Source organism: Rhincodon typus, chromosome 41 (genome assembly GCF_021869965.1).
Source record: "Rhincodon typus isolate 14 chromosome 41, sRhiTyp1.1, whole genome shotgun sequence".
Taxonomy (NCBI): domain Eukaryota; kingdom Metazoa; phylum Chordata; class Chondrichthyes; order Orectolobiformes; family Rhincodontidae; genus Rhincodon; species Rhincodon typus.
The window spans coordinates 1,288,391-1,311,755 of record NC_063372.1 but is presented as its reverse complement, the minus strand read 5'-3'; the positions used below and the strand labels follow the sequence as shown (position 1 = coordinate 1,311,755).

At 39.3% G+C, this 23,365-nt stretch overlaps 1 protein-coding gene across 1 annotated transcript in view; it reads left to right on the top strand.

The window, feature by feature from the left end:
• The first annotated feature begins 1,194 nt into the window (after positions 1-1,194).
• os9 (OS9 endoplasmic reticulum lectin) overlaps positions 1,195-23,365 on the top strand; it is a 29,966-nt gene continuing 7,795 nt past the window's right edge. Inside the window, exons 1-11 of the mRNA XM_048618968.1 lie at positions 1,195-1,368; positions 2,459-2,522; positions 3,946-4,022; positions 6,254-6,352; positions 8,687-8,888; positions 11,387-11,551; positions 14,469-14,587; positions 16,341-16,401; positions 16,659-16,744; positions 20,199-20,438; positions 21,551-21,734. Coding sequence (XP_048474925.1) covers positions 1,237-1,368; positions 2,459-2,522; positions 3,946-4,022; positions 6,254-6,352; positions 8,687-8,888; positions 11,387-11,551; positions 14,469-14,587; positions 16,341-16,401; positions 16,659-16,744; positions 20,199-20,438; positions 21,551-21,734 — 1,429 coding nt within the window. The 5' untranslated portion in view covers positions 1,195-1,236. The remainder of the gene's footprint in view (positions 1,369-2,458; positions 2,523-3,945; positions 4,023-6,253; positions 6,353-8,686; positions 8,889-11,386; positions 11,552-14,468; positions 14,588-16,340; positions 16,402-16,658; positions 16,745-20,198; positions 20,439-21,550; positions 21,735-23,365) is intronic.

The window sequence follows — 23,365 nt, the reverse complement described above, 5'->3', positions numbered from 1 at the left end:
GCTTCGGGATGCACCAGTTATATCCTGTATTTGAGGATTAGCCCACTGTCTCTTCCTGTTTCTGAAAAAGATTTACTGAAGTGAAAGCATAGCTCTGCATGTAGTATGTTTGAAATTTGACATGTTCTGATTTCTGAAACAAACTTGCAAGCCTATCTCTACAGAAGAGTTGGCCTGGTGACCCTTTCTGTGAAATGCCTGTAGCACAGCACTGTCTAGAACCAGTACATGGTGAGATACTGGAGAGCAGCTGAAACCTATGGAACAGAACCTGCAAGATTTGGTGCTTGAAGAGAAAGGAATATGGAGGGAGAAAATTTAAAGATCAGACTTTCCCTGACAACATGAAACCTTTTGAATGCCATCCCCTTTGTACTGTTACAATGGTTAAGTTGTTTGTTTCTTCCTCCCCATTTTACTAAATTTGAATATTGTGCGAGAATTAAAAGAAATTTGTGATGTGATTGCTTTAAAAAAACTAGTTGACTTTTGGTTTATAAATTTCAATGCAAGCAAGCATCAAAAATATGCACAAGATCACCCAATACATCAATGTTTAGAAAAATTTTAATGAGCCCATGTATAATGCATATTTGTTCACTTAAATGAGTATTTTTAAAACTGTAAATAATGCCAGACATGATTGTAATCCAGACAATCCTTTGGTAAGCTACTTCAATTCCTTAACAATTGAATTGAAATTCATCAAATATATAATTTAATATTTTTTGTCCTGTTAGTTGACATTAACATGAATGTTTAAACCCTTTCCTGCTTCATGATGATATTTCTAAATGTTTTTAACATCTCTGAACAGGTTGATTTTTCTGACATAGACCTGTGGAGCCGGTGGGACTTGATCTCGAGCCTTCTGGCACAGTGGTAGGGGCATTACCACTGCACCACAAGAGCCCCTCAAGCAATATTTTTATTTCCTCATGCCAACAGCTGCCCTGAAGCTATAATTTGTTAAACATTAGCTGGTTTTACGACATGAAACTATACCTTGACGTAAAATTTAACAGCAGCTTGATTATTGAAGGAACTGTTTGATCTGTTACTGAACTGGACTGGATCCTCGGCCTGGAGTGAAAATATTGCTTGATTGCCTGTGGCCGAAGGCTCTCCATTACTGATGAAACTCAACCCTGCAACTGCTGTCTAATTTTGCCTTTCTCTCTCATTTTCCAGACTCAGTCCGATGACATTGTCATAGTATCTTCCAAATATAAGCAGATGTACGAGTGCAGGCTACCAGCTCAAGCCCTGAAATTTCAGCAGGAGGCTGAAGATGAAACTCAATCCTACTCTGGGCTAGGGATCTCTGAGCTGTTGAAGCCAATGCATGCAGCACCTTGTCTTGTAAAGGTGGGGATCTTATTTTGGCAGAATGAAGTTAAATGTTTGTAGCTTTAAGTGAATACCCGGTGTTCTTTTAATTCCCTGATCTTGCTGATGTCCTTGCCCTCCTCCCAAACAACTGAATCGCAAGGACTTAGTTGTGCAATCCTATTATGTCATAATACATAGTATTTTTAATTGCTGTTTGAAAAGATGCCTTCTCTCCCACCAAACCCTTCCCCAGTTTTCTTCACCTGGGGGATTTGCTGCTTCCTGTGGTACAATTCTGGCTCTGCAAACCCTGTAGTAGCTCTTCCTGCTGGCTATTTTTTTCTGCTGGTTTGGACAATTAACGTCCATGTATGCTTAAATCTACAATAGCGACCAGGATTGGAAATCCTTTCCCTTTTCTTGAACTTGAGGATTTTCTTTTTGCCATTCTGGCTGATAATGGACTCCTGAATAGGCTAGAGGTTGAACAGGAGATCCTTGTCATCTGATGGAGGTTTACCAACTGCATTGTATGGCCTTGAAAGCTTTTGAGCACGTAATTAGAGCAGTAACCCTTCCCATAGCACCAGTGCATTGCAACCTGTTTGTTTTGTGTAATTTTCCAACCGAATTAAGATGTGAAATATTGTAGAGAGGCAAATAGTGGCAGAAGTTGAAACCAGAACTTAATCGCTTTTCAGAAGAGAGGTGTTTTTACATCACTAACGCAACCGGTGTATTTCCACACTAGTCCTTTGATTTGATAATATTGTTAAAAATTGTTTCTGGTAGTCTTGCACGTAGAACAAAAATTGAAAATGGAGCACAGCGCATTTAGCTTCTGTAAGCTGGCTATGACTAGGTACTGAACTACAGCATGAAATGTTAATTTCTACCCTGTCCTATAAGCTTCCAAATGTCGAAGTCGTAAGGAAAAGGAGCAACTAACCCGAAACAAAAGTAAATGATTCTTCCATTGGGAGAAATATGACATTGTCCTTTTTTTTTATTTTGTTCAACTAAAGTTACTGTATTAAAGGGGGTAGGATTTTTGGTTTGGTTAACTAGCAGTTCATTGTCAAATCTGTTTCATCGTTGTAGCTTGCTTTTCTTTGTTTATTTACAGACCAAAGACTGGTGGACATATGAATTTTGTTATGGCCAACATATCAAGCAATATCACACAGAAGGTAAATAAAAGATGCTTGTGTTAATAGAATGTTGATTTTGGATCATTTGTAACTTCTCACTGGATTATGTTGGCTCACAGCTTTTCATATTCCCCCCTCCTGCTTTTTGTGAAATTTATTACCCCTCGAGGTCCTATATAAATTCATGCTGCCATTTTATGGGACTTCAAACCAGCTTACTTTCTGTCTACCTGAGTCCCAAAATTTCAGGAGATGGGTTACTTTTGAGATTTTCAAGCTGACTGCTGCAATATTAATAACTTTCATATCCTAGAAATATTCTACTCCTTTTTGTTTCTAATAAAAGCTGTCAGTCTAATGAGACTGAACCAACTCCACTCCAATGCAAAGCTTGTGTTCGATTTCCCTCCAACTATTTTCTAATTGGCTAGACTTACTGACAAAACTTGCAACCTCGTACTGAAATAAGCAGCACAGGAGTTTGTTGTAGCATTCTTGTGCATTGGTGTTGGTCTTAAAGAAACAGCCACTAAGTCAAATGTTAACCAAAATCACAAGAATTGCACATTCTGAATATTTAGTATGGATGTGCTGCCAACAGAAATGAGATTCAAAATATTTCTTTGTAGTTATGAAGTTCCTACTAATTTGTGTTGACTATAAACCAGTACAGCTCCCATGTTTTTGACTCTTGTGGCCTGTGCAAAGAATAGATACTTTACCTTCCCACTGCTTCTCTCCTCTGCCAGCCTTACTCCCCAAGCTTAGCAATGTTGAAATGGTAGGTGTACAACCTATCCCTGCCCTTCAGATGAAAGTTGCCCTAATCCTTTGGAGATGGTTGCACTAGAAACTTTCTATATTAAATGCAAGAACTAATTGTAATGAAGGAGTGATTTTTCAATTATTTGTCTTCACTTTGTTGCGTGCCAGTGTATGCCGGATGCCGCTATGCATACTTGAACTCTAAATAGTCAAATACGTTTCTGTTTTATGTTATGAAAAGTGTCTGTACCACATTAGGGCTGCCATGGTGCAGTTTACTGACAAATCACTGCACCTGCAGTGTTGTTCAGGGCCTGTTTATCACTAGATTCCTGGCCTTTAGCTTTCCTAAGTTAGGGAAAATGTTTTAACAGGCCAGCAATGTAAAAACTGTAATGCTGACCTCTTAACAGGTAAGTTGAGAGCTCAGGCAAGAGCTGAATGGTGGCTGAAGGCAAAGCACTGAATGCAAACAAGCAACATAGTTAAGGAGCTACCTCCAGAAAGTGGTCTCTGCAGGAGTTACCCTGGATTGACATGCTATGTTAAAGCGCTGCTGACAAAATTTGAGTTGCTGACGTTGCCAGCTCTAATGTAAATGCAGTGTTTGTTTAGCACTGCATGCAGTTCTCAACATTTTTCCTCTACTTTCAAGACAGAGTTTGCATTTTAGCTTTAATTTTTTTGTTGTGCTCAGATTCTGAAGTTAAAGGAGATGTGATGTATCTTGGGTTTTATGAATCTGAATTTGACTGGAACAATGAAACTGCAAAGGTAAGGATGAATTCTGATCATAGGTAGGCTAGTCTGGTGTCAATCTGCTGCAGGTCTCAAAAGATCAATGCTTTAAGTAAATGCTGTCTGTACTCTCCCTTGCCAATTTGTTTTGGCTGTTAACCTTGCATCAATTGAGTGATTAATGCTGCAGTTTTATTTTCACTTAAAATAAAGTGAATTTCTGAGATCTGAACAGATCTGGACACTGAATGGTATGTGTCAGCTGTGGCTCAGTGGTAGCCCCCTCAACTCAGTCAGAAAGTTGTGGGTTCCAGTCCCATTCTGGAGACTTGGCACTTAAATGAAGTACTGAGTGAGTATTACACTGTAGGAGGTGATGTCTTTTCAGATGAGATGTTGAACCAAAATCATGCCTTCTCCCTTCCGTGGACGTAAAAGATCCCATGATGTTAGTCGAAGAAGAGTGAGGATGTTCTCTTTAGTGACCTGACCAGTGTTCATCTGTACCAACCAACTTCACTAAAACAGATTATCCTGTTGTTTCTCATTGCTGTTTATGGGACCTTGCTGTGCGCAAATTGGCAACTGCGTTTCTTTACAATAACAACTGCACTTCAAAAGTATTTCATTGGCTATAGAATATCCTGAGGCCATGAATGGCGCAATAAAAATGCAAGTTTTTCTCCCCCACATACAATAATCATCGCAATGTTGAATTGTGCGCAAATATCTATCTCTGATCTCTTTGCCTTAGTAAATAGAAGCTATATGTTTTTGTTTTTGCTGTTTGGAGTACTGCAAGCCTGTGGGACAGCAAGGTAAGATCATAGGGAATTGCAATTGCAGAATTTTAATGCCTGGGCAGATTTTACCTAATTTCTGTTTCATGTGGATGTGGAGAATGAATGCTTGACAGAAATTTTGCAATATTTTTAAAACATAATGCCCTAACTCAAATACGAAGCTAAAATAAAGTAAAATCTTTCAGATGTTGGGAAATCTCAAATAAAAGCGGAAACGCTGGAAGCACTCAGCTGATCAGCTTGCATCTGTGGAGTGAATAGCATTTCAATGTTTCTGGTCGGTGACCTTTTTTAAGGACAATATAGATGAGAGATCTTCAGCCTGAAACATTCCTGACTTCACAGATTCTGCCTGACCTGTTGAGTATTTCCAGCATTTTCTGTTCAAATATTAAGCTATGGGGGCAGCACGGTGGCACAGCAGTTAGCACTGCTGCCTCAGCGCCAGGGACCCGGGCTCAATTCCAGCCTCGGGCGACTGTCTGTGTGGAGTTCCTCCGGGTGCTCCGGTTTCCTCCCACAGTCCAAAGATGTGCAGGTTAGGTGGATTGGCCATGCTAAATTGTCTGCAGTGTTTCAGGGATGTGTAGATTAGGTGGGTTATAGGGGGATGGGTCGGGGTGGGATGCTCTGAGGTTCGGTGTGGACTTGTTGGGCCGAAGGGCCTGTTTCCACACTGTAGGGATTCTATGATTCTAACCTCCTAATCTTCCAGTGTCAATCTTCTGTCGGTCAACATCCAATAGGTACTTGTTAAGTTCAGACATTGTAATCAGCTAACTTTTGAAATGCAGTTTCTTTTTTAAAATGCATGATATTTGATATCAAAAAAGGTTAAAAGCTGTAGAGATATATATGATACCTTTAATATTTTGCTTCCTGCAAATTTTGAAAGTGTATTATTTTGAGGTAACTCAACCTCCCTCCTGTCCCCTCATCTGTAGGGATAGCTGTGCTATTGTGTCAAAGCTTTTTTGATTTGGGTAAGTGGTCTTGTTGGTTCACTAATTAAACTAACCAGTCATTTGATGGAAAGTACTAGGCTCTCTTCGATCTCTATTGATTTGCCTGATGTCTGTCAGATGACATGGCCTTTTGAGTTGGAAAGAGTAAATTGACCTGGGTTCTGATCACTGTAGTCACAGCTGCCAGAAACGTGGATGTTGGCTGTTGATGACAGACTTAATTGTTTACTCCTGCCCCTCACATCGAATAACCTATTTGAAACTTGAGCCTGCATGTGAGAAATTATCACTTGATCAGGTCATGGAGGTTTGCTGGTGTCAATTGTACATCATAAATGGGCAGGAAAAGGCCAATTATATCCAAGTGGTTTGCTTCCATTGCCACCTTGATATTTTTATCATCCATGGACCATTTGCACTTTGTGAATTGAATGCTTTTTTAGTTTGTAGTTTTGAAACCTGAAGCTTATATACTTTTAAGAATTCCCTTTTTTTGCAGGCTTCAAAGCAGCATAAGTTGAAAAGATATCATAGTCAGACTTATGTGAACGGATCCAAATGTGACCTTAATGAAAAGCCAAGAGAGGCTGAAGTTAGGGTAAGTTTACAGGCTCTTCATCCTAGAAACTATATACTTCAACCCCAGCATCCCTTTGATTTGAAGAGTTGAAACCCAGAAGTTGCTTTAATTTCGTTTAGTAAAGACTTCCTTTCCAGCATTGATTGAAAAGTCAGCACTGCAGCATTCTGTTATTACCAGTTAAGGTGAGAAAGAGAAATGGAGCATTCATCCTAATGTGTGGGTTCACAATATGCTGCTGAAGAGAAGGAAATCAACCCACTGGGTACTTGACGAAGCAACCTTGTCAGGTATAGCATGGTTTCAATTCTTTGTCTCAGCAGCATGTCTCAACTGTGACTTTAGCTGCTCTCCATTGTATCAACGTGGCATTCATAAAAGAATACATTAACCTTTTTTCTGAACAAGGGTCTAGGCCCAAAACGTCAGCCTTCCTGCTCCTCTGCTGCTTGGCCTGCTTGTTCATCCAGCTCTACACCTTGTTATCCCATTAACCTAGTGGTTACAATATTGGAGAGTCAACCCAGGAGTTTAATTCCCATTAATTTGAGGTTTGGTGCCAAGTGCATTGTTATGGGCGTGGTTAGACTTTTTAGTAAAAATTGAACTAGTTCACTAATATCCCTCAGACATGCCACCCTTATCCAGTTCCACCTGCATGCGAGTCCAGTCACACACTGGTTGACTTGTGCTGCCCTTGAGGCACCTATAAGTGGAGAATAAATACTGCCTTGATCCTGTCATCTGCACCTCAGTAAATTAACTTGTTTCACATCAGCTGGTGTTGTAGCATGCTTGATTAATCATCATGCAGTAAACTGCTCAAACTTGTCTTTTTTCAGACTGTTCGAGCTGTCAGTTGAGACTTCCATTCTAGCAGTTTAGCTGGATTCCAGCCAAAACCTTAAAGTTGCAAAGCTTCTTTTGTATGTTTTGTTGTCACAACTTCTCACTATTAAAGACAATCTAGGCTTCTACATAAAACTCACTTGTGTAGTAAGTCCCCAGTGTCTTGCTGTTTGCATATGTTTGAGCTTGTATTTCCGCTCTTTTGTAGATCAAGACCCATAGGGAATATAGAAGAAACACAAACACGTGCAAACAGCCTGATGAATGCTCCTGCAAACTAAGCTAACCACAATCTGTTGAAAGTGGAGTGTATATGTCACTGGATTAATAGGCTACTGTTTTGCAGGACTAAATCTGATAGTGATTAGCTTAAGGTCACCTTGAAGTAACTGGGAGTTCAATAGAGTACTATAGATGTAACTGCAACGTAATACGTGTCGATTCGTTGAATAACTGGCCTTTTTTTTTCGTTTTCTTGGGGCAGTGCTAGTTCCTTTATGTAGTGCTGTACCTAAATGTTCCATGTGGTGTCACTAATTGTATGTGTGACTGTAGCATTGTGCAAATCTGGAAATGTATAATTTGAGTGGAAAAGGGATTAGTCCTTTTAAGGAGATGCTCAATTTTTGAGTGACACTTTAAAATGGCTCCATTTTAAGACCAACTGGGGAAGACTTGAACAGCATGTGCCACCATCTGTTTGATCTCCACATGCACTGCAGTACTGGAGTCTACTTAAAGAAAGGAACTAGATGTGGCTATCTTGTGATTTTGTTTTAATATATCAAAGCATCCATCTATCACCTCTTGGGAAGTAGAATACTATGGGTAAATTGGTATGCTGTGTGAAGGAAGCCATAATATTGTTTGGCGACAGTTTCTATGGAATAGCTTCTCAATAGAAGTCCATGTATGGTCACTTTTTATGACCTCTTAGTCTACATTTTTGGTAAAACTTGGTTCCTTTTTTTGACTGCACTTCCCTCTCCAAAAAAAAGTGCTTAACATATTCTGTACCCCCTTCAAAAAGCACCTGAGTTCCACTTCTGCAGCTTCAGGTTTCAATATACAGAAATGCTGATTTGGACACTGGCATCCTGCATTCTTTCACTTCTCTCCTCTCCCCCTGTTGAATACTGGCATTTTTAACAGCTTTGTAAGGGCTAATGAAAATGGTCACTGTTGATCAGTTCCCTCGCACCAACAGTGAATTGTTGTGATTTTAGATAACAGGAACAACTCCATTGAGAAATCTAACGATGAGAGCCAGGAAATGTCTTTGATCTCCCTTACTCGCCCCCACAAAAAAGTCCTGATGTCTCCCAAGTTGGTGTCCAACCAATCTCAGCCTCAATAAATGGCGTTTCTCCTTGATGTGCCTGGATTTTAGGGAAACCTTGAAATGAATTGCTTCGAAGGCAGCGTGTTATTGATCATGTTTGGTAAATGACATGCCATTCTTCTAACGAAATGTTCTAATTTTTTAATCCTTTGTATTAATAGTTTATGTGCGAGGAAGGGTCAGGGGATTACATAGCTCGAGTGGATGAGCCTCAGTCGTGTAATTACGTGCTCACAATACACACCACTCGGATTTGCCATCACCCTTATTTGCGCCCTGCAATTGTTGCCAAGCCTCAACCAATTAAATGCCAACCTGCCCTCAGCCCAGAGCAGTATGTTGAGTATGTCAAGGCTCAAGTGAGTAAGTACTGAAGTTTTAATACCTTCAATCTAGCAACGGTAAGCTAATTGTGCATGAGCAGACCTGTACTGACACCAGTATTTTATGCACCATTGTATTTCCTGAATGAATGTGTAATTGTAATTGCCATGTTTCTAATAAGCTTGGTTTTATGACTATTCCATGAATATTGAGCCTTATAGCTATCCCACACTAATGCTTCATGTCGCTAACTTTGGGACCAAGCAGGAAATAGTAGTTGGACAGTAGTAAGATTTGCATCCAATCTAAAGGCAATGAAGTAACATTAAGGTGGTGAATGTATGGGATATATATTCAGAACACTCATTCTCTCCCTTCCTTCACAACTTCAATTAAATTTATAGGCAGTTTGCTGCCCTTGCAGAAGTCTTTTTTCCTCTCTGTAAACAGACCTTGGCTGTTCCTTTTTTCTAGTTTGGGATGCCTGTTGATTCTCCATTAGAGTAGGTGCCTTACCAGCTAACATGACTCAGCGGAGTTGTTTGCTGCCAGGTTTGGTCACTGACCTTGGCTGAAGATTATGGCAATATATCGAAGTGCTGTCAAATGCCACAAATAAGAAAACACAGAAGGTGTGAACCTGGATGAGATGAGGTTTTTAATATTGAATGCTGCTTTTTGTACAGTTTTTCTCAAAACCCTCCAAATCATTACTTTTAGAATTGATTCCAGTGAGCAACCACAATATATTCATAAATGGTGATTCATTGATATGCTGAAGCAAAAAAATCCCCAACTGAATTTTAAATAACTGACCTTAGTGAAACTATGACTTCCAACTTATAAGAAGCAGCACCTTGTCAAAATGTGAATTTTTCACTCCAGTTCCATGTGTCTGACTTCCCTCCATTTCAACTGGAATTTTTTGTCTTGTTTTAATTTTATTTTACCCATCAGTACTAAACCAATCTCTTGAAGGATTGTTCTTATTTTCAGTTGAATATCTGCATTCTGGGTTGTTATCTAGGTCTATTATGATTTGATACTTGGTACTGGGGAATGGGTTCCTTGAGTATGTAATTTTATAACCCTCACGTTAAACTCTTCAGTACTGCTCCATGAATGACTAAAGGTGAACCACCCCCATCAGGGTTTGGAATCTGTTTTAAACTCAACCAACATCTGGTCTGATTTGAAATGCTGTTTCCAATTTTATCTGTGGGACACTGGCCCTCAGATTGAAGCAAAAAGTGTTTTGGCCTTTTACTAATGTTAATATCTGTTTTAGAAATGCACTACTTCTTAATTAGTTACATCTACTGGTTTTTCTATTTAGCAAATGGTTATTGGGGCAATCTAAGCCTACAGTTGGTCTATTTTCTTAACTGTATGCTCAAAAAGCAGCAAAATCTTCATGTGAAAAATCAAACTGGTTCTTCCAATGGTTCTGTATATAGGAACATAGCAGGAGTCAGCTTTACCATTCAGATCATAGCTGATCATCTACCTCAACTGTGTGATGCACATATCCTGTGATGTTATTCATAACTCAACTTTTCAATCTCTACCTTGAATTTACCTAATTGTGGAGCTTCCACGGCCCTCTGGGGTAGAGAATCCCAAAGATTCACCACCCTCTGTCACAGAATTGTTATTGGCACAGAAGGGAGCCATTGGGCCCACTGTGCTTGTACTGCCTGTTCAAACAAGCCATGTCATCTCATGCCAATCTGCCTCAATTGACCTGCCTTCTCATTTCCGGACCTGAAGTACTTGCTGTATCAAAGTTTTTCTTTCCCTCAAATCACCACTGATTTTGTACATCACTTTGAATCCATGCCCCCTTGTTCCTTTTTGTGAGCTTCTCCCTATCTGCTCTAACTGGCCTGCTCATGATTTTGAAAACCTTTTTCCTAAATCTCCTGTCAGCTGCCATCTCTCCGAGGAGAACAGTTGCACCTTCTTCGATCTATCCAGACCATTTGAAGTTTCTCATTCTTGGAACCGTTCTTGTAAATCACTTCTGCACACTCTCCAAATGCATTTGCATCTTTCCTGTAATGTGGCACACGGAGCTGTACACAGTACTCCAGCTGAGGTCTAACAAGTGTCTTGTACAAGTTCAACATCACCTCCGTGCTCTGTACTCTACGCTCCTTTTAATAAAGCCTAAAACACATGTATGCTTCATTAACTGGTATGTGCACATGTACACCCAGCTCCCTCTGCTCCTACACCCGCTTTACAATTGTACCCTCACTAAGTTGCAGTCCCTCCATTGTTCTATACAATTGCCCCAAACACGCATGTGAAACCAAGGTTCATAGGCTCACTGTCCAGTAGCTGAGAGATTCAATAATGTCAACTAATTGGGGTAGTTGATCTCTGTAAATTAGTTTACAACAGACTCTTACGTGACAAGTAAAAGACATGAGGGTGAGCTTCAGGAACATTGAGTGCAGTTGTTTATGGACATCATTTTTGCAATTATTTCAGTACAATTAACTTCCTTTCTCTTCTTCCCATCCTCTCTACAGCTGATACTAAACGCAAAGTAGAAAAAATCTCCGAAGAGTTGAAAACCTTGGATGAAATGTTGTTGAAAGACCAAAGTGCACAGACTGATGAAGAGAATGACCTGACTCAGGAACCTGAAAACCAAACTGAGGAATTTTCAGACACTGGCGAGAATGAATCGGAAGGTATGGCCATCTTTGCTTCCTGTAACCATACAAAACACATGTAAATTGATACCTTGCGTTCCAAAGCGTGGGCTGAAATCCTCCCACTTTCCCCGGTGTTGGTTCCATTGGAGATAGAGGGTGGTATATGGTTAGAGGTACAATACAAGTCCAATGTTTGTTGGTTACGTGGTATCAGCAATTATAAGTAAGACCAAGCTAGCAAAGTATCAGTAAATGCAACTATCATAGAGGATTGAAAACTGAGAGCTGTAGGTTCCTTGGGAAGACTAACTTGAGATGTTGCTTGTGCTCAATAGTTGCCTGGTCCAGATGGCTTGCATCTCAAGTTGCTATTGGAGATGGGAGAGGTGACAGCAGATGTATTCTTCCAATTTTCCCCTAGATATGGGGAGGTATGAGGATTGGTAAATATGATGTCCTCGTTCAAGAAAGACGGAGAAAGCCTTTTTGCCTACCGCAAGCAAGTTAGTTTAACATCAGTGTTGGGTAAGACTTTAGAAAAATGAATCAGCAGGCACTTTGACAAGTTTGCATTGAGGAAAGCCAGCACGGGTTTGTAAAAGGCATATTGCATTCGACTAATCTAATTGAATCATTTGATTTAAAATTAGATGTTTGAAGCAAGGAATGCTCTGAATGCTGTCTCTGGATTTCAGTAATGTTTTGGCAAAGTACTACTTAAAAAGCCACTGAACCAAATTGTGCTGCTTGGTATATCAGCTTGAACAAAAGATTGACTTCATCTCAGAAAACAGCACGTTGTAAATGGTTGTTTTTCAGACCGATGGAATGGCAACAGTAAGCATGAAAGCAATCAACTGCAACAAACTGATAGGCTAGCAAAAAAAACCTGAAAGAACTGATGCTGGAAATCAGAAACAAAAACAGAAATTGCTGGAAAAACTAAGCAAGTCTGGCAGCATCTGTGGAGAGAAATCACTTAATGTTTCTGGTCCAGTGACCCTCCTTTAGTTTACTGTCAGTTCTGAAGAAGGGTCACTGGCCCTGAAATGCTAACTCTGCTTTTTCTCCATAGATGCTGCCAGACCTGAGTCTTTCCAGCAATTTGTTTTTGATAAGGCAGCAAAAAGGGTAGAGAAGAGATAGGTGGAGTTTAACACAATTGCGCAGTGATTCATTTTTTGTCGAAGTCGATAAAAACTTACTGGCACAGTTCTAAAATATGCAGGAACGGAGGAACCTGGCGATGCATGCGCATTGATCGTTGAAGGTAGCAGGAAATATTGAAATAGTAATTAGCATGGGATCCCAGCCTTCTCAACGATAGTATTTAATACAAAAGCAGGGATGTTATGCACATCCTTAAATCTTTGGCTAAGCCTTAGCTAGGAGGATGATCCAGTTCTAGTCACAGCACACTAGACAGGATCTGAGATTTGCTAGAATGATTTCAAGAATGAGAAGTTTTAGCTACACGGTCAGACTGACAAAGCTGGAATTGTTCTCCTTGAGGCCGGGGAGGTTGAGGGAAAAATTAGATAAAGAACGTGATAGGTTTAGATAAGATAGACAAAAATGAACTGTTCCCATTAGCGAGTGGCACAAGGACTAGGGGACACGGGTTTGTCTTTATGGGGTATGCAAGGAAGAACTTCATTTGTGCAGCAAGTGGTAATGATTTAGAACTCGCTGCCTGTGAAGGTGGTGGAAGGAAAGGCAATGAATGATTTCAAAAGGATATTGGGTAGACCTGGGAAATTAACTTGCAGGATCACAAGGAAAACGTAAATAAATTGTCTGGATTGCTTTGCAGAGCTGGCATGTACTCAGGCTGAATAGTTTCTTGCGCTGTAATTCACTGATTTGTAATAACATCAAATTTACTGTCTCCTCCGATCCTCTGACACTTCCCCATATCTAAGGAAAATCTGAAGAATAATGCAAGATCTCTTATCTCCTCTTCCTTTCCAATTGCAACCTGAAATGCAAACTGCCTAGACCAGGCAGCCACTCTTAAGCATAACAAACATCTTGAGTGCTTCTTTCCTTTCTCTCCTTTTTAACAAGCTGCATACTAATATTATTGCTATCTTGTGTGCATGAATGACAAACTAGACTCGCCAATGTTGGGTATTTGAAGTTTGGACCAGTGATTACAGTCTGCTGCTCTGACTTTGTTAAATTGCTGCTGGGGGAGTACAGCATCTCAATTTTAAAATTGCTCATATGCTGCAAAGTCATCTGCTGAAAATTACTTAAAATGGTACTCCTTTGTGTCTACTTGTCTCTCACTTTCTAATGTTCAAACTGTCTCTCTGGACATCTCTCCATCTACTACTATTCTTTTGTATATCTCCTGTCGGAGTGGACAGAGTGGGTTTGGGGATTTGGAAGACTGAAGACTCATGCCAGTAATACAGGAATTGGTTCTGGTAACCATGCAATATAACAATAGTCATGTGGTTACCTGGGACCAGGTAGACATTATCAGTCACCAATGGAAACGTTATGTAGAGCCACTGACTAATGGATAGCCAGATCAGAAAGATATAGTTTTTATAGAACATCCTTGAACTGAAAAGCTTTCTGTTTATTTGTCCACAGATGCTGCCATATCTGCTGAGTATCTTCGTCATTTTCTGTTTTCATCTAAAATTTCTGGCATCTGCAGGATTTTGCTTTTGGGTTTTTACACATCCTGTGATTTGAGCTCGAACTGCTCCAGGTCATTTTGTAAGAGGAGACTTGTCCTCGCTGCATGGCAGATTCAAATCTTCAATCCCTTGTACTAACTGTGGTGTTCCCCAACAAAATTTGTTTTGCCTTTCCAACAGAAAATAGTCCTTCACCTGTGAGTGGGCCTGTAGTGAGTTCATCTTTACTTCAATCATGTACTGCGCGTACAAGGCGCCTGTGACTATTAACTGACAGCTGGGGTTTCTTTGAATTCCAGGAATTGAAACCTTAAATTCACAGGTGACTGAAGATGAGGATAATGGTGAGAAATTCTGGAACAAAATCAGCAAACCAGTGACTGAGGAGGGTCCCCTTTCAGAAGAGAGGCTAGAAGAGGTATTGCAGGATTTTTAAAAAAAAATCTACATATTGTAGTGGGCCTTCATGTTGGGAGAGCAGTGGATGCTGTAATAATTTCTGTTAATAAACACTTTAAGCTCTGACAATGGTGGGCTCGATATTAAGTAGTGATACCGATTTTTGCATGCAAAGTGCTGATTTGTAAAGTACGAATCTAGTCATAGCTATCAGAAATGAAGAAGCTTAGCCCTGTGCATATAATCTCCTGAAATCTAGAGTTTTACTATTCAGAGGGCTTGTGCCAAATCCCAAAGCAATTATAATTTTAGCGAACAGCATAATCCTCAATATTGTTCTCTGCCTCCATGTTTGTGGTCAACAAGGTGGAGGTTTGAGGTGACTGCTACATTTTGAATGTGGTTCATAATGGATAAAGATCTATTCCAATAGACAAAATTCCATTCTTGAAATTTGGGATCATTGAATCTGGAAATATAGGGAAAAGAATGATACAAGTTTGCCTACATTCATGTTAAAGAATAGGAGCACTTTAAAATTCAAACTTGTCCCTTTATCGTGAAACTACTTTTCCTTGTTTTGTGCTATACTGCCTGAGCCTGGTTTATTAATTTTTTTTTTAAACAAACGCACCTGGAACAAAATTCAAAGATTTAATCCAGGTTTTCATAACACCCAAAGGAAGTTGTAAAAAAATAATTAATACGCAGCCAGAAGAGAACTGAGTGAAAGAATGAATGGAGTGTTGAATAATCACTTCATATTTCTGCAGTGAGTATAGGCTTTGTTAAATTTAATGTGCCAAGACAAGCCCTCATGGACTTAGACATGATTTTTGGTATCCCTTGTCATGTTGGTATGTGTCACGCAATGTGGAGTAAATAATGCAATGCACATGGGGCCCAGTTTTCAATGTAACCCTGCATTCAACAGTGATCCTGTCTATGCATTTGCCAGTATGTGCCAGACTCAAATATAATAGTCAATTCAAACTGTATCACTTTTTCACTGTCACTGGGTCAAAATCCTGGACCTCCCTGACAACACTGGATGTCCCTATATGTGAACTGTAGCAGTTCAAGGAGGCCGCAACATTCTCAAGGGCAACTAGGGATGGGCAATAAATGCTGACGTAGTCAGTGACTGTCATGCCAAGAATGAAAATAACACTTCAAATCCTGATTGGTTTTTGTGAAATTATCAAGATTTTTACTTGTTCGTTCATAATTTACACCCAGTCACTGTTTAAAATATTGTTACATGTGCATTGGGTTAGGCATGTATCCTTTGCTTTGTTCCATATACTGCTTCAAGATTGGAAATGTGCTTCACTTCCAAGGTGTGGTCTGAAATTGATGTGCACTGAAAGAGTGGGAATCTATCTTGAGATCCCAATCTTAACGGTTCTTTACCTCAAACCTATTACACCTGAGCATTTGCAATGCCACATGTTTTATGTGAGCAAACTGCTGTATTGTCAAAGATATTGACAGCTGGCATGTAACTTTTAACCGTCAGATTTTAAGCCCCTGCTTTGACGACTTGTAATGTTTTATTCTTCCTTTTTTCCTCAACTTACCTTTTTTTGGGTTTGAATTTCCTTTTTTGATCCTGAAAAAATACCTCAATGTTTTTCTTTAATCTGCAATGATGCAATGCTGCTGATTGAGCTCAATTTCATGTGAATGTTTGTCAGGATGGCCGAATGGGAAACTGGTAGAACTGCCCCCTTGAACTTAAGGGAGTAACAGAATGTTTCTTTATTTGTCAGGCTGAGACTAAATTGAGCGATGCAGTTAAAACCGGGGACGACAACCTTCAAGGTGACCAAGGTAAATAAAAATTGCGAATATACGTCATCCTGAGTTAAAACCCCTCAAAATGGAAGAACAGAGTAGCCCATCCCACAGATGTCCTTCTGTTGATGTGAAATGAGCTATTTCTGTTCAACCATTTCCCTCGAGCATAGGTAACGAGCAAAACAACAATGTTTGAGTTATATAATTTACTACCTAGTTGCATTTCAAGTTCAATTCTGAAGTGACAATGATCTTATAATTTTACCATACACCCCACCCCCTTTATTCAGGCAAACAGAAAGTCCAGTTCAGAATAACAAGGCACCCTGAGGATCTTCTAAAGTTGATTCGAGAATTAAAAGACCAGCCTACAAAGGTACTGATGGAACATCCCACTGGTATTCTCATCAGATGTTGATCTTGAAGCAAAGTGGCTGCTTTTGTGGTTTTATTCATTTGTGTTGGTAACGTTTCGGATCCGGTGACCCTTCCTTGTTCTGAGGAAGGGTCACCGGACCCGAAACGTTAACTGTGTTTTTTTCCTTCACAAATGCTGCCAGACCTGCTGAGCTTTTCCAGTAACTTTGTTTTTGTTTTTGATTTACAGCATCCGTAGTTCTTTCGGTTTTTATACAGCTTCTCCTGACATTCATCTATTGTATACCGTTTGCTTCAACCATTCCCTGTGGGATCAAGCACTGTATTCCCACCACTCTTTGGATGAAAAAATGTCTGAATTCCCTATTGGATTTCTTAGTGACTCTTAGTGGCCTCTACTTTATGCTCTTTGCTACTAGAGGAAACATTGTCTCTGTATCTCTGTATCCAAATCTGTCATTAATGTTAAAGATCTTTTGTTAGGTCATCCCTCAGCTTGCTTTCTTCCAAGGAAGAAGAGACCAAACCTGTTGTTCCTTTCCTAATGTGTTGATTTGCATGTTTCTGTATCATCTTTGTAAATCTCTCTCCATCCCCCCCTACCCAGTTCCTCTAGTCTTTGTATCATATAATCAGACTGTTCACAGAGTTCTTAAGTGTGGTCCAAGAAAGGTTTAATACTTAACTTCCCTACTAGAAATAAAGCTTAGTTCTTGGTTTGCTGTTCTTCTAACTTAAACTTCTTAACTTATAGTAATTGGTACATTTGTTTCAAGGTCACTTTGTTTCTCTATCCCATTTAGACTTGCACCTTTCAACTAATAAATTACTTTTGTTCTTCCTACCAAAATGTATTACCTCACTTACCTGGTTTGAACTACCTTTACCAATTATTTGTCCATTCTGTAAATTCATTAAAATTCTCCAGTAACTAGTTGCAGTCCTCATGGCACAGATGTATCCTTCTGAATATCTGCAAATTTAGAAATGTTTTTGATCCACAATTCAAATCACTAAGTTTGAGAATGAGTGCTGCCAGCACTGATCCTTTTGGCACACTACTTCCCACCTTCTGTCAGCCTGTGAAATTGTTGTTTGCTCCACTTTCTGATAGCTAGTTTGAAGCCAGCTAGTCCCCTGGCTCCACGTTCACTTGATTCATTAGTGTTTAATGGGTCATCTTTTCAAAGGCCTCTTGAAAATCCAGATAAATTACATCATCTGCATCACAACTGTTACATTTTCTGTTAGCTCCGATTACAAAAGTGAAAATTTAAATTTTATGCTGGTTATTCATTATTATATTCCTCATTTCTAGATTTTCTGTTTTTAAGTCAGGATTCCATTGTGTTTCCTACTCCAGATGTTAAGCTGACTAGTCTAAAATTTCCTGGACATATTATAGAGAATGGAAACAGACCCTTTGGTCCAACATTTCATGCTGACCATAATCCCAAACTAAACTAGTCCCATCTGCCTGTGCTTTGCCCTTATCCCTCCAAACGTTTCAAATTTATGTACTTGTCTAGGTGTCTTCTAAACATTGTAACTGTATCCACATCCACCACTTCCTCTGGAACTTCATTCCACACACGAACCACTGCATTTGTATAAAAAAAAAAGTGCCCCTCATGTCTGTTTCAAATCTTTCTCCTCTCACCTTAAAAATATGCCCTCTAGTCTTGAAATCCACCATACTGTCTCTTTAAATGCAGCAGTTAGATTAGCTATCTGTCAGGCAACCTGAGACTACGCCCTTTTCTAGCAAGTTATTGAATATAAGTTGTAATACCACTGTGAGCTCTTCCTGAGATTCTTTATAAAGCATGTAGATGCAATTAATCAAAAGCTTGTTTAATTTATTCAGCATATCCCTTTTCATTAATGCACTTGCCTCATTGCAACTCAAATTTAGAGAAATCAAAGCGAAGAAAGAGAAAGCAGGATAATTTTATAGGAAGATTCCATTTCAGTTGGGAAAAATAGTTGTGCGTCATGAGGTGAAAAGAATTTTAAAACTAGCGTTGTGGAGCCACTTGAGCTGGAGTTACAATAACAAAGCACTTAAAGGAATGGTTTATTTCTCCAGTTTTCTTTTGGCAACTCCTAGGCTATCACTTGATAGACCCTTGCAAGTCTGCTTGAAGTAACCTGGGTTGTGAATGTTGGCTTTTCATGATTGAGTCTTAGCTGAATTCAACCTTGTTCTCCCTCATCCACACCAGTTTTATGGAAGCTGGTAAAACCACACTAACTATTCCACATCATTCCACTTTTCTTGGCTTGGGAGCAGTCTTGGTTGATCTGCCTTTGCAGTAACTGCGTAACTTGGGTAAATGTGTTAATTTGAAGAGCAAAGGGACCTGTAGGAAATGTTTTAGATTTGATGGCTATTTGTGTAAGTGTTTATAATGTATTCTGAACAAAACATCAATTTTCACGAAGTTTAATTCAAAAGTAATGCCCAAAAGTTAGCACCAAATGAAACTTAGCTAGTGGAATGCCATAAACATCTCTTAAAAGAAGTATCAGTTCATCTTATAATAAACTCAACATCTACATTAAAATAGCACAGTAGAATGCTGTATGAAAACATCAGCTGTTCACCTAATGTCACAATTTCAGTTCGTTGTAAATTTCTTCTCTGGTCGGTGAAGTTGGGCACTCTAAAAGGGAGCTCTGCAATCCATGTTCTGCTGTCTTTTTTTTCTTTATTCATTCATGGGATGAGGGTGTCGCTGGCTAGGCCAGCATTTATTGCTCATCCCTAATTGCCCAGAGGGTGGTTACAAGTCAACCACATTGCTGTGGGCCTGGAGTCACATGTAAGCTGGACCAGGTAAGGATGGCAGTTTCCTTCCTTAAAGGGCATTAGTGACCCCCGTGCCCCCATTATCTGTACTTCGATCTGACCCCCTTGCAAATCCCTCACTCCTGCCTGAATCTTAATTTACACATACTAACCTTGCTGTGCTGTGGTTCTAACAATGTGTTTATTGCCAAATGTAACTCCACAGTGGCATTGTTGACATGTATTGCATCAATCCCATTGTCGAGACATGGTCAGAAATTCCAGACCATCAATGTCATTTTTTTTAAGGGTCAGGAGTTTGAATAGATTTTTTTTTTTAAGAACTTGTAGACATAGTATTAAATGTGAAAAATTTGTTTGAACAATAGTTGCAGAATACAATAAGTTCTGTGCCTGTTCTTTTTAAACTGTACAATCTGTTCACATCCAATTTGGAGCATCATTCTGTTGACCAGGTTAGATTGGAAGTGACAATGTACTCTGTCACTTGTGGAGAAATTCTAATCACACCTTGTGCACGTTAATAAATGTATTCAGGTTAAAAGATACCCAGGGGGTTGACAAATACAGATAGTCAAGTGTGTTTCCAGTTGTGCATATGTCACACTTAAAACTTTTTTCCTTTTTTGATTTATGAAAGCGGAAAGGTGATGAGGATAAGGATCCAACTACGGACACTTCTGCAGGGTCTCCTGAAAAACCCACTGACCAGAACTTATCAGGAAAACAAGAGGAGATGATTGATAGTGAAGAAAATGAGCTCATTAAAGACTTTGAAAAGGAACTTGAAGATGTGTCCCTACCAAAATCAAAGATGTCTGAAATTAAAAGAGAAGTGAAGGAAGAAATGGAAAAAGAATTTGAAAATCTAATTGATGAGGTGAGTAGTACTCATTTTGAATTCACAGCAGTTTCATACAAGTTAAAATCCGTAAACGTAGCTGATGAGACGGCTGAAACAAACCATTTTTTCCCAACTTGGTGCTGGTGTTAGAATGATACATTGGGTGGGGGAAGGAGGAGTGACTTGGCACTAGTTAATGATGCCCATTTAGTGAGCTGGTGGAAGTGCGATGGGTCAAAAGGCATCCTTCTGTACCATTACCTGTGGTTCTGTGACATGCACGAATGCATGCTTCAAATAAACGTGAGTAGATCTGTGTACTTCAGCTGCAGCACGATCCATTTCCTGCACTGATTGTTTCATTGCCCTATTTGTTTCATTGCAAGATGCTATTTTGCATTTTCAAAAATGATCTGACTCTTTCAGTGGTTCTTGCAAGTTCACTGAGAACACTGGGCTAGAAAAAACATTATATCGTTGAGCTTAGCCAGTGATTTGAAATTGACAGATTAAATGAAATTTTAAAAAAGGAAAATTTATGATTCAGCTTTCCCTGGAATGTCCTGGGTGGAAAACCGAATAAATGGCTTGTTTGATGTGATCAAGTGGATTGCAACAAACTTTAGTCAAAATCAGAGGGAGGAAAGCTCGTTAAATTTTTGTGATGGTTCTACTGCTGTCTCTGCACTTGTATCGACAAGAAACCTTTGACAGTTCTGTTCGTCACTTCCTAGATACTAATCACCCTTGTATGTGAGAGTAGTACAAGTAAGATTTGCATGTCCCATAGCATTCTGCCAGCTGCATGTATTCTTCCTCCGTGGCCACTCTACATGAGGGTAAAGTAATCTGAATAGGGACTTTGAAAACATTAAGGTACTGTGCCTAAATGGAATATGATCTGTGATTTGAAGATGAATGGCATCATGCAGTTGATGCTACAGTCATATTAGTGTCTCTTGCAGCATGCGACAAAGAATTACCCAATACTTAATGTGATCTTAATCTTTAAATGATGGGGAAACAACATCTCTCAACATAACTGAAGCGTATTCTATGTAATCATTTGTTTGCATGGTGTAACCTTGGAGTGAGGGTAGCACATTTCGTTTTATACTCTGATGTAATTAAACATGATATTTTTTCAGGCACAAGATGAACTTGAAGCAGAGGGTCTCAAAGGGGAATTTGATCGCAATCAAGCCTCCAAGACCTTGGCCACTACCCTAAATAAACTCATAGACAAACTTGAAGAAAAGGAAGATGCACATGGTGAAGAGGATAGCGACACAGCAAAAGGAAGTCCCAGTCATGCTTCAAAACAGACAGAAGGTACATTACATTTATTTAGTTCACTTCCACGATTCTTGTGGGATTTATTTGTTTCTATTCCCTTTACTTACAGGCAGAGAACGTTATTAAGTTACAAAATTATTAAATTATTTCTGTTGCTTTTGCTATTACATAGAGAGGGGATGGATGAAAGAAGAGGGGAATTGTGGGTGGGGTAATAGAGGAGGTATACTTAGTGTCAGTGTGTTAAGCAGCATTTTGAAGTTTGCAGACATACAAAATGAAGATGCACAAATACTAGATGCTGAGGACACTTCAACACTTCAGGACAATCCTTTCAAAACCATGGTCCAGTGGGCGCAAGCATGGCATATGCGGGTTTAATATGGTGATGTTTGAGAAGATATGTTAATATTGAAAGACTATATGCTATAAAATATAGATGAACAGATGCATTTTGATCCGTGTATGCAAATCCTTCAAGGTAGGACTAGTTGATGAGGTAGTTTTAAAAAATGCAGATTGATTAGGTTTATAAATAGAGGTGTGTAATATAAAAACAATTCCATAAATCATTGATTAGGCCTCAGTATTCTGGATAATTTTAACCCATAAACGCTCAGGAAAGATGCCTTATGATATAGATGTGGCTTACCAGGATGTTATCAGGGTGAGACACCTTGGTTATTGTGAGGAAGTTGGAAATGTTAGGATTGTTCTTTTTGAAGCACAAGGCTAAGATGTCAGAGGTTTTGGCTTTCAAGATAGATATGGGATTTTTGATGAGTAGAATAAGGATTTTGAATAGAGTGGACGACAAAATTTCTACTGGCAATTTGATAAACAGCCAGATATTTATTTGGACTAATTTGTAAGATGTGGAAGGGAGATTAAAACTTCACTAAATTCACAGATTTTGGATCACTCTACTGGGAGGGATGAGGTGGTGGTGGGGAGAGAGGGAGAGGAGGGAGCACAGTGTGAAAATTGGTAGAAACTGACTCCATAAAGGAGTTGAAAAGAGAGTTAACAGGTACTTGGTGATGAGGAGCCTGCAGGATTATAAGGGGACTCTGGCACAGCCATAACATGACTCCTCTGCCTTAAGTTTCTATGATTCTACTTTATCTCTTCCTCTTTCGTCAGTTTTTTAATGATTCCAGGGTTTTTGTCTAGTAACTTGTCTAGTTTTGCATCTCATACAGTTTTGAAGGATATCCTGACATTAGTTTAAAATTTCCTCCTTTTTTGCTTGGACAGTGGTGACAGCACTTTTTAATCTTTTTTACGCTACTTTGCAATCCCCTATTGGTGTTCTCCTTTTTGAAAGGTGAAAAGTCTGTTTTTACAAACCTTTCTCGATAATTCCGACCTCTGATTTAAGGAACGAGACTCATTGCTCTTTTTCTGCAACTTTCACTGAGAACACGTATATCCTCGATATGTCTTGGTGATGCTTGGATTGACCAGGGCAGTGTGTGATCTGACATGACTTTTCCTGCCTTGTATTCTATCGTGTTTACTATATACTTCAGTATTCTGTTTGCTTTATTTGCTGCTCAGTCAATTTTGGATATGTTGAGCTTTGAGTTGACTAAGAACCCTACCTTTTTTGCATTCTTTCAATATCTGCATTCTTTCAATATCTGCATTCTTTCAATATCTGCATT